This window comes from Myxocyprinus asiaticus, chromosome 47 (genome assembly GCF_019703515.2).
Source record: "Myxocyprinus asiaticus isolate MX2 ecotype Aquarium Trade chromosome 47, UBuf_Myxa_2, whole genome shotgun sequence".
Taxonomy (NCBI): domain Eukaryota; kingdom Metazoa; phylum Chordata; class Actinopteri; order Cypriniformes; family Catostomidae; genus Myxocyprinus; species Myxocyprinus asiaticus.
The window spans coordinates 5191659-5205477 of record NC_059390.1 but is presented as its reverse complement, the minus strand read 5'-3'; the positions used below and the strand labels follow the sequence as shown (position 1 = coordinate 5205477).

At 36.2% G+C, this 13819-nt stretch overlaps 2 protein-coding genes across 5 annotated transcripts; both read right to left on the bottom strand.

Annotated features, from left to right (window-relative positions):
• Positions 1-38: 38 nt before the first annotated feature.
• Positions 39-7588, bottom strand: galnt8b.1 (polypeptide N-acetylgalactosaminyltransferase 8b, tandem duplicate 1). 3 transcript variants are annotated; one of them, XM_051690521.1, is made up of 12 exons: positions 7449-7588; positions 6057-6277; positions 4125-4329; positions 3847-4013; positions 3437-3620; positions 2686-2883; positions 2479-2593; positions 1761-1946; positions 1405-1542; positions 1214-1309; positions 951-1118; positions 39-860 (listed from the first exon to the last, which is right to left on the bottom strand). In XM_051690521.1, the coding sequence occupies exons 2-12, from the start codon at positions 6250-6252 to the stop codon at positions 726-728; spliced, it is 1788 nt and encodes a 595-aa protein (XP_051546481.1). In that variant the 5' UTR covers positions 6253-6277; positions 7449-7588; the 3' UTR covers positions 39-725. The 3 variants fall into 3 exon arrangements, with proteins under 3 accessions (XP_051546481.1, XP_051546482.1, XP_051546480.1); XM_051690522.1 differs by having other exon boundaries at positions 3437-3617; XM_051690520.1 differs by having other exon boundaries at positions 3437-3647; positions 7449-7489.
• rad51ap1 (RAD51 associated protein 1) lies at positions 7273-11128 on the bottom strand. 2 transcript variants are annotated; one of them, XM_051690524.1, is made up of 10 exons: positions 10920-11128; positions 10601-10647; positions 10368-10512; positions 10132-10238; positions 9964-10041; positions 8992-9060; positions 8706-8858; positions 8386-8565; positions 8104-8241; positions 7273-7987 (listed from the first exon to the last, which is right to left on the bottom strand). In XM_051690524.1, exons 1-10 carry the CDS (start codon positions 10934-10936, stop codon positions 7860-7862), a joined length of 1062 nt encoding a protein of 353 aa, XP_051546484.1. In that variant the 5' UTR covers positions 10937-11128; the 3' UTR covers positions 7273-7859. The 2 variants fall into 2 exon arrangements, with proteins under 2 accessions (XP_051546484.1, XP_051546485.1); XM_051690525.1 differs by having other exon boundaries at positions 10601-10644.
• Positions 11129-13819: the final 2691 nt, after the last annotated feature.

Below are 13819 nucleotides of genomic sequence, written 5' to 3'. Positions count from 1 at the left end.
GGGTAGGTAAAGAAATACATAATTTAGATTTTTGGGTGTACTATGCCTTTAATAAATGATGTTTTGTCACAAAATGCCCCACAGTGGGCTGTTACATATATGAAAACTTATTATAAAACACAATCATGTGATAGAAAAAACAGGAAACGATAAAATGATTTCATAGCAAAATGTAAACTACATGTAAAACATCTAAATGTATCCCAGTGTGATTTTATTGTGTTACCTTGTTTATCCAACAGCTATTACAAAAATTACAATACTGCAATTTTTTGTTTGAAGAATAGAGTTCACATATAAGCTATTTACATAAATATGTCTCACTTCTGAAAAACTGGAATTTTTAATATTATCACTCTCTGATAATATAGCTGCTTTCATCAGTTTAAGAAACATATTTTATCTACAAATTCAAACATTTCAATAATAACTATGTCAATAACTGGATATTCTCTCTTCCTTCAACCTTAATTACTCTTCTAGCAGTGCAGAACAAACCAGTTAAAGCCGTCAAAAAACTCTCCATCTGTTTAAAAAGGTTGCCAGATTGTCATTAATGGCCTTTTAAAGTTAAAAACTTCACAATGGGGGCTTGATTAAAAATAATTAAAAGGTCAGCAATAGGCACAATGCCAAAGAAATGTACTTTTTAATGTAAAGTTTAATCCCTGATGCTTCAATCAAAGTGCCAGCAGCATGTATGTGAACAATTGGCCTTCTGACTTTCAGAAGTCTTTAATTACGTGCTGTATCTTCCAGTGCTGGCCGCTGCACTCCAGAATAAAAAGCTCATAATTTCCATCCTGGTCAGAGCTGATCTCCAGACAGCGTTTGGTATTTCTGTTCTGTATGGCCTGGCCCTAAAAATTATTATTAAATGATTAGATTGTGTTGCTTCCTGGCAATGCTTTGATATGAATAGTATTTTCAGTATGTCGTGATTTGTTCACCTGTTTGAAGTCCCAGTACATGTGTCGCTTTAGCTTTTTAGTATCTGAACACAAGTAGAGCTCCGGGACCCTCCCTGAACCTGGATCACTTAAACAACGGGTCCTTTTGTATGTATTGGATTCAAGAGGACCCATAAATATCTCACCTCTTTCTGTATAGTAAAATAACTGTGAGAAGTGAAACTGAAGTTTAGTAAACATTAAAAAAAAATTTTTTTTTAAAAAATCATGAAAAGATTGAAAACAGAAGAGAATTCTATTACCTGTGAGAATGAGAAATGACATTTATATAAAATGGGAGTGGTCTGTTCAACTGGTCCCTGATCCAAGCATAAACTTGTTTGCAGATCATTAATCAGCTGTTTGTGTGAACATAATAAGGAAATTACGGCAAAGCATTACTTTTTATTCTTGTGTAAAAAAATTAAAATTCATAGCACAGCAAATCACTCACCACTCCATAACCAACTATATCATCTGTTGGATTTAACTGAGGATAGACATTTTCCAGATACAATTTGAATGGTTTGCATTTTAGCTTCTCTCTCAGTTTTTTTCTCTCTGACACATCTCCGATGTCGATCCCATGGTTCTGCAGGAGAACATGAGAACAGATATACAGGATTTTTGCTGATCATAAATCTAACAGAGAAAAAAAGCAATGGGGCAGTGTATTTCTTGCCATACAAATTTCACTTAAAGGGTCACAGAATTTGGGCTAGAGAAATTTTTATTTTTTATTTTACCCCCAGTTGACTGAATCTTTCGGATTAAATGCGAAGGGGATTTACCCAGTTCATTTGTTTATACCTGTATGGGAAGATTCCAGGCGATGTTGACATTTCTCTTGTATTCATCCATCCAAACTTCTGCCACCCTGAGGGCATTTCTCTTCATTGTAATGCTCAAGTCGCGCATGTAGGGTTTGTGCGCCCTTTCAATATGGGCAACTTTAGAGCAAGGAACAATCTCTATACTTCCTCCACATAGCCACACCTGAACCAAACCACAGCAAAGAAAAAAAGTCAACATGGTGCAATATGGCTATTTACTAATTAATATGTTTATGGACAGCATCTATGGAAAAATACCACATAAAATTTCAAGTCATCCCTCATTTTCACAAAAAGAATGGCATTACGAATTTTACATTTCTGAAGAAAACATCAGTGGTGATTACTCAGGCAAAATATTTGGCCACAATACTAAGGTGTTCTGGATGGTTGCCAGAGCATTCACGGTAGTTGCCTACTGACCCAGGTCAACTAGGCTCACCGCAAAGTCTGATATTGTGATTCCTAGATGGTTTGGGTCCCTGTTGATGAGATTTTTTATTTTTATTTTTTTGGCTTTATGCCAGGTAAAAATCTTGAGTTTGATCACTTAGAACAGTAACAGAATGAAAAAAATCCTAATGTGCAGTATGAGCAATAGTAATAATCATAGCAAGTAATGGTGCCTCAGCAAGCACCACAAATAATATGAAATATTCTTTTTAAGGTAGTATAATAAAAGTCATGTGCATTACCCGTATGCCTAATTCAACATTCTCTCCTCCATACACCTGCATCCCTCCATCCAGAGTTCCAATCTCACCGAAAAACAGACGATCAACCACGAGAATGCCCATTACAGAGGGACTCCTGGAGAACAGTGCAAGAGAATGCTTTCAATAGAGTAGAATACAATAGAACAGATCATTGGAAAAAAATAAATAAATACTTAACACACTCACTTTCCTGGCTGTGACGGGTCATTTTGGTCATACCACTTTGGTGGAAACACCTCGTACATGCACCAGAGAGCCCAGTCAAAACCATGGGCAGCGGCAGGATAGTGCGTCACTTGCAAATCATAGAAATTCACTCTGTCAAACACAGGACTCAGGACCAACGTGCGGTCAGCCTGGATACGGGCAAGCAAAGGCTCCGCCCTAAAAATGAGAGAGTAAGAAAGTGAACACATTTTATACACCATATACTTTCCTTTTGTCTATTTCCATGTTCCTACATGGTTTCATTCTTCTTTTTTTATTTTCTCCTCTTCTCTCCCCAATTTGGAATGCCCAATTCCCAATGCGCTCTAAGTCCTTGTGGTGGCGTAGTGACTCGCCTCAATCCGGGTGGCGGAGGATGAATCTCAGTTGCCTCTGCGTCTGAGACCGTCAATCCACGCATCTTATCACGTGGCTTGTTGAGCACATTACCGCGGAGATATAGTGCATGTGGAGGCTTCACACTATTCTCTGTGGCATCTACGCACAACTCACCATGTGCCCCACAGAGAGCGAAAACCACACTATAGCGACTAGGAGGAGGTTACCCCATGTGACTCTACCCTCCCTAGCATCCGGGCCAATTTGGTTGCTTAGGAGACCTGGCTGGAGTCACTCAGCACACCCTGGATTCAAGTCGCTACGCCAGGGGTGGTAGTCCCTACATGTGTTTAAGTATAGCATCAGGTAAAGGCAACTGAGTATTTCACACCATTTGACATGGACTTCAATGTGGGCATCCAAAATAGCCACCACATCCCCTGTGGCAGCCTTCCACCCTGAGATTCTCGCCTGAGTGAGGCCTCTCTGCTCTGAATGTGTCACCATCTTCACCAGGCTTGGGTGCTTCTCATTAATGGAGCTGACATAGACATCCAGCTGTGACTTCAGATCTTCTGTAGAAAAGACGTGTCCAAAATTAACTGTGCAAAAAAAAAAATCCATATTGGGCAGTACATGAAAAGGCACAAATCAAACTATTTACTCTGACCGTCAGGTTCATTCTCTGCTGAACAGTCTTTATCATAAGACTTAATTCCTTTAGTCGATATTTTGATTAGCAGTATTCCATACAATAATCACCAAGCAGGATATGCTGACTGAACTTTGAGAAAAACAAACCATTTCTGCTGTGGTCGTCCACCAATATGATCTCTTTGAGCAGGTGGGCTGGAGTTCTGTTGATGATACTGCAAATGGCTCTTTGAATGACAGACAGAGCCTCATCCAGGTAAATCAACACCACACTGACGGTGGGAAGATTGGGGGGGTATTCACGTCCAATGCATCTACAGAGCAATGACAAATGCAAAACAGATAGCTCAATCATTTTTGTGCATTTTGCACAAGACAGACAGGTATTGAAATACTGAGCATTTACATAAACCGCTGAGACACACCTGTAGTCTCTAGTCTCTGGCAGATCTCTGTCCAGAGGGATTTGGTCACTGAGGAAGGCATTATATCCGTATTTCTGAAAGAGATCTTCAGCTTTTCTCTGGTCTTCCTCGGAAAGCTCCACAGTCCATTTGCTGAAGAGTTGTGAGTTTGGGAACAGCTTCTCTGATGGCTTCTTCTCACCTTTCAATTTGAAGCTTCTTCCTTCTGCAAGAATTCGTATTAGTTGTTCCAAAAAAATATATTTTTATTTGTGGTTCAGAGTCACTGAAATTGCAGGGATTGCACATCCGTATGATTTCAATTAGAACCTAATAATTCTAATAAGGAGAGTTACACCAGCAAATTCAAAACAATACAGCTCAAGTCAACAGATTTGTGTGAGTGTCTATTTGAATATCATTCATGTCAGGGTGTTTGAAATATGACATGTCCATGAATTTTAAAGGAATATTCAATACAAGTTAAATACAAGTTGAGCTTGTGTCATGATGTTGATTACCACAAAAATAATTTCAGCTCTCATTTATTAAAAAGTAAATCTATTACAGTAAAGCACTTACAATGGAAGTGCACTGCAAAAAAATTTTTATGGTGAAGTAAATATTGCAGAAAATATTAATAACTTTCTACATTGAATAAGTTAGTTTAAGTGTGAACTTGGAAATATTAAATAAATTCTACATTCAAACATGTAAAAATGTATGCTGTAGCTTATAAGTAATTATTATTTATGATTGTTTGTTATCTTTACAATGTGTCATCATGTATAACTCATTAAGTATAAAACCTGGTCGTTTTATTAGCTAATGTTTGTAAATGTCACTGGCAAATAAAATAAGTTAATTTTACTTAATTGTTTGAAGCTGGTGTTCCCAGAATGCACTGGGCTTGAATAATTAATAAGCTTGCATGGTTTCACTGTTTGCAAGTAATGCAGGATGATGTTGTCTCATAGACAACATATAGCATGCATTAAGATTCCCCGTCGGAGGCTTTCATATGTCATGTGGTATATAAATATATGTGTTTGTAAAGAAAATTCAAAAAAAGGACTTGTCCTAATAATATGTTCATTTAAATGTTACTAAGTTTATTTAAGTACCATATATATCATATTTGTAAGTAAAAGTTTCTGTATTTACTAAAATGTTTAAGTTAAACTTACTTTAATCAATATTATGTCATGAAGTAGATTTTACTTACATTTATCCTATTAAGACTAACTAAAAACTGTGTAAAAACTTGTGAAATAAAAATAAGTAAATCTTACTAGTTATTTTTACCAGTGTGAATGGAGCCAGTCCATAAACACTAAAATACATACTGTTTCCAAAGTAGCCTATACCACATCTTTTTTGAGTAAAGTTACATACATTTTTACAACATTGTACAAGGAAACCATGTAATCACAGTTTTGGAAAGAACTTTACACAAGAAAGTAGAAAGAACTAGAACTTTTTTTACTACACCAAAATTATGTTAACATATATTGTTTATGTATAATGGCTATACTTTTTTAAAGGGACAGTATATATATCTTAGATCAAATAACCTGTCACCATTTCTTTTATTGAATTTTTTTTAACCATTTTAAGAAACTTTTTATAAACTTAATTAGTTAATTTTAAGTGGTCTTATGGTGTGACAGATTACTTTTCAAAAACACACAAATTCAATGTATTGTCTCAATTTATATGTGGTCACACAAAATGCAAGTATTGTAGATTTTGTATATATATATATATATATATATATATATATATATATATATACAGTATATAGCATATCCACAGGCTACTGCTTTAAATTTCACGTCACATAATATTGTGCATACAAGTTATGTTAAAGCAGAATATGAGTCTTTGGAATCTAACATGAAACAATAATTAAATTCTTTTGTCAAATTGACTAAACAGACATTAGTAACTCACCTATTACATGTACATGAGCCTCCAGTTTCTCCAGCCTGTTGAGGAGAAGTGCGCTGTGTAGTGAGAAGTTCTGCTGGACCTGGTGAAACTGTTTCTCTTGGGTTTGGATTTTCCACTTGACAGAGCTCACATAGAGAAACACTACAGTGACAGCCAAGACTGGAAACAGACTCTTCACACGGCTTACTCTCATCATGATCTGAACATTGATGGTGTGGACACTGCAAAAAAATTACAGAGCTTTGTTGCCTATAGCTGTGGTTAGATAAAGATGTTTTCCTTTGTCGATTTTTGTTTTGCCTGTGGCTGAGGCTGTCATTGGTCTTTACTCTTGTAGCTGTTGTGTACAAAAGTGGCACCACTAATGTTTGGCAACTGTTTAAGATTTGTTTATCTTTATCACTGTAACATACTCATTGACATAAAGGAAAAAGTCTTATCTTCATGCCTAGTGGTGAATCTGTATTAACAAGCCACCAATGCTGCACATTGTGACTGTAGTTATATGGAAAAAAGGTGCCACCCTTTAGTCTTTCTAAAGTTTGCAAGGGAAGGGAACACCAGGACATTGAATCCTGGTATGGCTTGTAGGGTGTTTGGCAATGGGAGAGGCTTTCAACTTCTTCATATTCAAATAAAATACCAGTTGTTACCGCTGTTTACAACACTCATTTCCTCTCATTTTATAAATCAATAAATGTAGCCAATCTCCCACACTGCAGTCCATAACCACTGTGGTTATACTGGATTTGGGGCAGAATAGAAGTATATAAATGATCTGCTAGATTTACTACATCTAATTGATGTGACAAAAAGTTATCAAATGTGTCTGTCTTGTGCCATGTGTGTTTTTATGATTTAAGCCATGAATCAACATTTGATTTAGCCTGAAGCAATGATTATGAAAGGGACTAAAGAAACCAATAATTATTTTGCAAAATAGAAATCAATTCTGAAAATGATTATCAAGAAAATAACTCTAATGTACAGTTCAACAAACTAGGGAAAAGGGATAGTACAAGTCTTTATTTACAAGGGCATACAGCACCAATCAACTTTTTGAGAGATTACAAATGATAATATTTAATTTCTGTGGAAACCCCTCCTTAAATAATCAAATTTCATACAATGTACAGACTCTTTAACTATTACTGACACAGATTTGTCACAACCTTTTTGTCTGCAATTGCTCTGTACACAAGTGTTGACGAGCTGGTTTTCAGTTTCTGTTTTTTTTTTTTTTTTTTTTTTTTTGCAAAGCACTTTTCACAATACATATTGATCCAAAGAAGCTTTAGAAAACAGTACTCTTTTCTTTAGTAGGCAAGTGGAGCCCATTGTCATGTTTTTAAATAATTTGTTATTAAAAGGTCATGAGATGATAGCACTCACTGTTTAGAGAGGAAAGCAATTTTTCGACAGCCCTTTGGTCCCTAGAGGGAAACATTGCATGAGTATTACAGTAAATACCCTGACTGTAGATACCATAACTACAATAATGAGCAAACACAAACCTCTTTGCAAATATAAAATTTTATGCTAAGATCAAGCATATACAAATTTTAGCATATCCTCAATCTTTAATGTGTAGTGACGTGCCTATTTACAAAGTGTTAAAAATTACATTTAAAAAAGTTACAACAATACAAAGCTGGAGAAAGTAGTAAAGAATGAAAGAGCTTTCAAAAAAAATCTTAATATGGACTTTCTAGAAATTCTCTCTGTAAGGGGAAACTACCAAGTCTCCCCCCATAAAAATGTTGAGCAGTTTCCAATTACATTGTGTCTATAAAACAAGTGTGTTTAGTGAGCAGCAGCATTAGGGTGCAAGGGTTTGACTCTGGCCAGGCGGGAAAGTCCTAATCGCAGGCCCTGTCCAGGAGACTTCACAACTGCATTCTGAGATGCACCAGGACTCCTGCTAACAAGACCTGGACATGAAGTTACACAAGGGTGACAAATCATAAGAAAGTTTTCTTTAATCACTGTCCTGAGAACGTATGCACATCCAAAACTTCAAATGGATGATTTCAGTGATCAATCTTACCTGGTGGATTCCACTTTGGCAGTATGCCCCCTACAGGACTGGAGCAGAGTGCAGGATTAGAGAGAGGTGGAGTAGTGGGGGTCTTCTTTAGTCCAGATACAGAGGCAGCTGGACTCTGACTAATCACTGGTGTGGAGGCTGACAGAGAGAGTGAAACCAGATTGCAATTCATCAACTAACATGTAAATACTGTGGATTTGAAAATAATTAAAAATTAATGAATCAACAAGACAAAAAGAAAACCCTCAAACTCAGTAATCTAGTATTGCTACGGAAGGCAACCTGTGATTTTTGCTTTGGAAGCCTTTACTGGCTTTTTCACTTTCTTTTCTTTCTTGTCCTTTCCTGCCTGTGGGATCTTTTTTTCTGTTTTTTGTTTCACCGTCTTCTTTTTGTTCTTCACTGTGAACGTCTCATCTTCACTCTCATCTTCCTCAGTTAAGTCTGCATCGCTCTCTGAATCTGCAACAGGAACAACCTTATAAATGTCTGCATTGCTCTATATCAGCAGTGCTACAACTCATTATGTGAATGCTTAAGAAATATTAGGCTGGTTTCATTATTGCAGTGATGGCCTCAGTCCACGTCTCTCTAAAATGAACCTGGTGTGTTTTGTGGCTGATAGTCTTCATCTTCTCCATGGTCATTCTCCTCCTTTGGAAGTTTTCTCTGCTGCTCTGTGGCTTTCGTAGAAGCTTTTCTCTGTTTGGGAACACTGTGAGGGGAGGCTTGCATACTGATGATCACATTCAACCCTGAAACACAAAGGCACAAATTCATGGAGAATGATACAACATCATTCAAATATGAGTCAAATAGTCAGAATATCAGATATGATCTTCTCAAGCTAATATCTGACAGAATAAGCATAAAAAAAACATGCATTACCTAAACTACTGCCATCAGTGTTACAGTTTGACAGCACAGGAGGGGAATCCGGATGTGGCTGAACTTCATCTACGATGTCAAAAGGAGACATTCGTTAAAGGCTTAGTTCACCCAAAAATTTAAATTGTCTCATCATATATTCACCCTCATGCCATCCCAGATGTGTATGACTTTCTTCTGCTGAACACAAACGAAGATTATTAGAAGAATACCTCAGCTGTGTAGGTCCATACAATGCAATTCAACAGAGTCCAAAACTTTGAAGCTCAAAAAGCACATAAAGGCAGCATAAAAGTAATCAAAATGAATCCAGTGGTTTAATCAATGTCTTCAGAAGTGATATGATAGGTATGGGTGAGAAACAGATCAATATTTCAGTCCTTTTATTTTTTTTTTTACAAAATCTCCACTTTCACCAGCCCTCCTAAGTGCTCCTCTCTCCCAAGAGTTCTCATTCTTTGTTTTTGGTGATTTGCATTATTTGTGTATATATCGCAACCTACTTGGCAGGGAAGAGAACTTATAGCAAAAAAAAAAAAAGACTTAAATATTGAACTGTTTCTCTCTCACACCTAATAAATCACTTCTAAAGACATGGTTTTAACCTCTGGAGTCGTATGGATTACTTTTATGCTGCCTTTATGTGCTTTTTGAGCTTCAAAGTTCTGGTCACCCTTCACTTGCATTGAATGGACCTAGAGCTGAGATATTCTTCTAAAAATCTTCATTTAAATTCAGCAGAAGAAAGAAAGCCATACACATCTGGGATGGCATGAGGGTGAGTAAATGATGAAAGAATTTTCATTTTTGGGTGAACTATCCCATTAAAACAACTGACAAAAGTTTGCTGAAAAATGAGAATACATCAAATAGTTCTACATTTGTTTTAGCAATAGATCAAAGTAAACATAAAAAAGTTAAATATTTAATTTGGTCAACAAGCACAAGAAAAAAAGAAGTGTTCATTATAACCTAAATTTTTGCCATCAGCACTGCAGTGTGTTAGAACAGGTGGTGAACTTTGAAGAGGCTCAGACTTGAAGTGATCATCTGCTGGGCACAAATAAATAAAATAAAAAAAAACAATACAGCTTTTTCACTGAAGGGCAAAGAATTTCGACTATCTCACCACATACACACCTGTTCTGGTTGCACATTCTTCCTCTTCTTTTTCAGAAGCGTCCAGCAATGACAGTGTTAGAGCTGCCTCCAAATCGCTTTCATACATTTTATCATCCAGAGACAAACTTAAATATAAAATCATATTCAATACTCAATAGTGATTGTCTAAAATGATATATGCAATGGCTCAATGGCAATGCTCTTCTGTAAGAAATTCAGGATAACACATAATTAATAGTAAAAAATTGTGTTACCTCTTCCTGTTTCCTGACCCAGTGAGATCAACAACAACATGATTTTGAGACGCACTTGTAATCCTTTGGCTTCTCTCCGAATCAGGGTCTTTGAAGATTGTCCGCGCTTTTTTGGGGGGAGGTTTAACACAGGCAAAATCCTCATCTGCCACAAAAACAAGACAAAACAATAAGCACTACAAATTTCCAAGCATGTTTATAGTCATATCTAGAAAATATATCACATCTCTCACCGTCATCATCTTGGAAATCTGAGTAGTTAACAGCTTTTCTATTTCTGCTGACAGATACAAAGAAACAGTTTTTTAAAAATCCTACTGAATTAAAAAGGACACCTTCAGGTATTCAGAAATGCTACACATGGATTGTGCTATTTAAATAAAAGAACATTATCATAACAAATATTCCAGAAGCATGAACAAACACAACACTAAAAAACATCATTATGCCACAAGCACAAAGGCAAAGTGATATGACAACCCTCATCTTAGACTTTGATTTTGTATAGATGTGAAGAACATATATAGGAAAAGGTCCATAATACTAACGAACCTGGATGGTCGGTCCATTCTTCAGATGAGACAGAGAGAGAGAGCGAATAAAATCTCACTTTATACCCATGAACACTGAAACTAATGCATTATTTCTATACAGCAGTTTGTAAAATGCATCATAGCCAGTTACACGGTTTATTTTGACATCAGAGTTTGTTTACTAATTTTTAGTGTGAACAGCAGCACAATCAAGTAACCCGCCTGAAAATAACCGAGGAAGATTGATTTGAATATCCGAATTTACAATTCGTCAAAAGTGAGTCTTTAATTTAACATTAAATGAGATTACAAAAGTATTAAATAATTCTGAAATTATTGATAGTCTTTATTGTTGGTGAAATTACGAAAAAGTGTCGTGTGCTAAGAGAACTATGTTTTTGGTGAGTTTTTCAAACAGTCGAATCTGCGTATTAGAATCTGCAAATTGGAAGTCCCCGCGAATAGAACTCCGCTGTTATGTCACATTAAAAAAAATAAATTTGTTTGTTTATTTGTTTGCTAAAATGTAATTTGTTTTATTAATTTGATAAGATTATTTTAATTATATATAAATATATGTTATTAATATCTAATTATTTAAAATATATAATTATTATACATTTTATGTAAGAGCCAAATCAATAATTTGTGTAATTCATGTATATTAATATTATTTGTATGTTGTTTATTTTCTTTACTTTTAAGTATTACGGGTTTAAAGTGTAACGTCATTTGTTTCTTTGTTATGTAATGCAGGCATTCTTATTTTATGCCTATATGTGTATTTTTGGTTTCGGTTTCAGTTTCGGCTAACCACGCCTGCTGGACGGAACATTCCAGTGTCTTCGAATAGGTTAAATGTGTGCAAGCAGTATGGAAACGGTTATTTTACCGTGTAAAGCACACAAAAAGGTAACTTTGATAGGCTAGAAGGACACCCTTTATAAGCTGTAGTTTTATTAAGGAGTTACAAATACATACTGCAGTGATGTAAAGCCTTTTCTTTTGTTTTGTTTTTTATTTTTGTGCTTGTGACAATTAAACTTGGATGTGTTCACGGACTTATGGTCTAGTGTGTTTCACGTGTACGATCCTGTGCTCTTGCACCATAGGATCAAGGAAAGTGAATTTCGATTTGCTCCTATATTCTATACTGTATAATCTTGAATAATTGTAAATTATAATTACATTATTTCAAAATGTTATATTATGTGCGTACATTGCTTAGGAAAATACTTTTATTTCGTTTATCAAATATTTTATTTAATGTTCAGGAGATGTAGGGATAAATAAATAATTAAAAAAGATGAGAACAGGGAAACATTAAACAAGCAATTCGAATAAAATAGACACTATACTACTATACACTATTTCAGAAAGGCTGGAATTGGGCAGATTCGTCTTTATGAAGGACGCATAGATCAAGCCACATACAAGGTTATCCTGGAAGAAAACTTGCTTCCTTCTGCTCTGACAGTGATCTCCAGGATTGTTTTTTCCAGCAGGACAATGCTCCATGCCACACAGTCAGGTCAATCAATGTAAGGAGGACCAGATCAAGATCCTGTCATGGCCAGCCCAATTTCCAGACCTTAACCCCATTGAAAACCTCTGGAATGTGATCAAGAGGAAGATTGATGGCCACAAGCCAGCAAACAAAGCCGAGCTGCTTGAATTTTTGCACCAGGAGTGACATTAAGTCACCCAACAATGTGAAAGACTGGTAGAGAGCATGCCAAGAGGCATGAAAGCTGTGACTGAAAATCAGGGTTATTCCACCAAATATTGATTTTTGAACTCTTCCTAAATTCAGACATTAATATTGTGTTGTTTAAGGCAAGGATCCAGGGCCAGATGGTTTTGCCGCTGAATTTTTTAGATCTTATGCTACAGAACTGGCTCCACTTTTGCTAGAAGTTTATACAGAATCATAAAGTATTTGGGCATTTTATTCCCAGCAAATTTGTCTGATTTATTTAGAGTAAATTTTGACCCCTTAATAAAAAGGTTTTCGAGCAGGTGGGCTTTATTATATTTATCTCTGATTGGGAAGGTTAATGTTATCAAAATGAATTGTATTCCAAAATTCAACTACCTGTTACAATCTCTCCTTATAGATGTCCCCCTCTCTTACTTCAAGCAATTTGATAGTATAGCGAAGTCCTTCATTTGGAATGGTAAGCATCCTAGATTACATTTTAATAAGTTACATAGACCAATTGACAAAGGTGGGTAGGCCTACCCAAGATTTTGTTTTATTATTGTGCATTCAGTCTCAGACATTTGGCTCACTGGTCGCTTCCACCTGAGAGAGCCCCTCCCTGGTTTTGTATTGAACAGGAAGTTCTTGCCCCTATATCAAACTAATCGGAGAAGTTAAATTACATCCCGTTATCTCGCATTTGCACTTGGTATGGACATGCTTGACGCAACTCGGTATGTTGCCTCGAGCATATGGCTGAACTCTAAATTATGTATAAATAAATCCCCTTTCTGCTGGTCAGAGTGGATTGTGAGGGGGGTTAAAACACTCAGTGACCTATATGAGAGTGGAGTGTTGCGATCTTTTGAAAATTTGGTTCAACATTTTGGGATTCCCAGATCTCAGTTTTATAGGTATTTACAGCTGCACCATCTGCTCTGTATTGTTTTTGGGAGAAGCACACACACCCCTAAAGTGGCAGATACTCAGGGAGAGGTGATTACAGCTTTCGGAAAAGGTCATGAGGCATCAGTGCATTTCTCCCTGCTAATTCAGAGTCTGGGGGACAGAGCTTCAACTTCTCTCAAGAGATTATGGGAGAAGATTTAAACTTGGTATTGGAGGAGGAAGTGTGGGTTAGAATTCTAAAAAATTTCAAGTCTGCATCTAGAGATGCAAGGGTGTGCCTTATGTAATTTAAGATTTTACATAGATTC

What these genes read in the sequence shown, in the direction of transcription:
- galnt8b.1 (XM_051690520.1), bottom strand. Translation starts at nt 6,252, where the DNA reads ATGATGAGAGTAAGCCGTGTGAAGAGTCTGTTTCCAGTCTTGGCTGTC. An exon ending in ATGTTGAATTAGGCATACGG is followed by an intron (nt 1,947 to 2,478) that starts GTAATGCACATG and finishes GGTTTGGTTCAG; the next exon opens with GTGTGGCTATGTGGAGGAAG. An exon ending in ATATAGTTGGTTATGGAGTG is followed by an intron (nt 1,310 to 1,404) that starts GTGAGTGATTTG and finishes TCACACAAACAG; the next exon opens with CTGATTAATGATCTGCAAAC.
- rad51ap1 (XM_051690524.1), bottom strand. An exon ending in TCAGCCACAAAACACACCAG is followed by an intron (nt 8,566 to 8,705) that starts GTTCATTTTAGA and finishes TTCCTGTTGCAG; the next exon opens with ATTCAGAGAGCGATGCAGAC. An exon ending in GCCAAAGTGGAATCCACCAG is followed by an intron (nt 7,988 to 8,103) that starts GTAAGATTGATC and finishes CTTCATGTCCAG; the next exon opens with GTCTTGTTAGCAGGAGTCCT.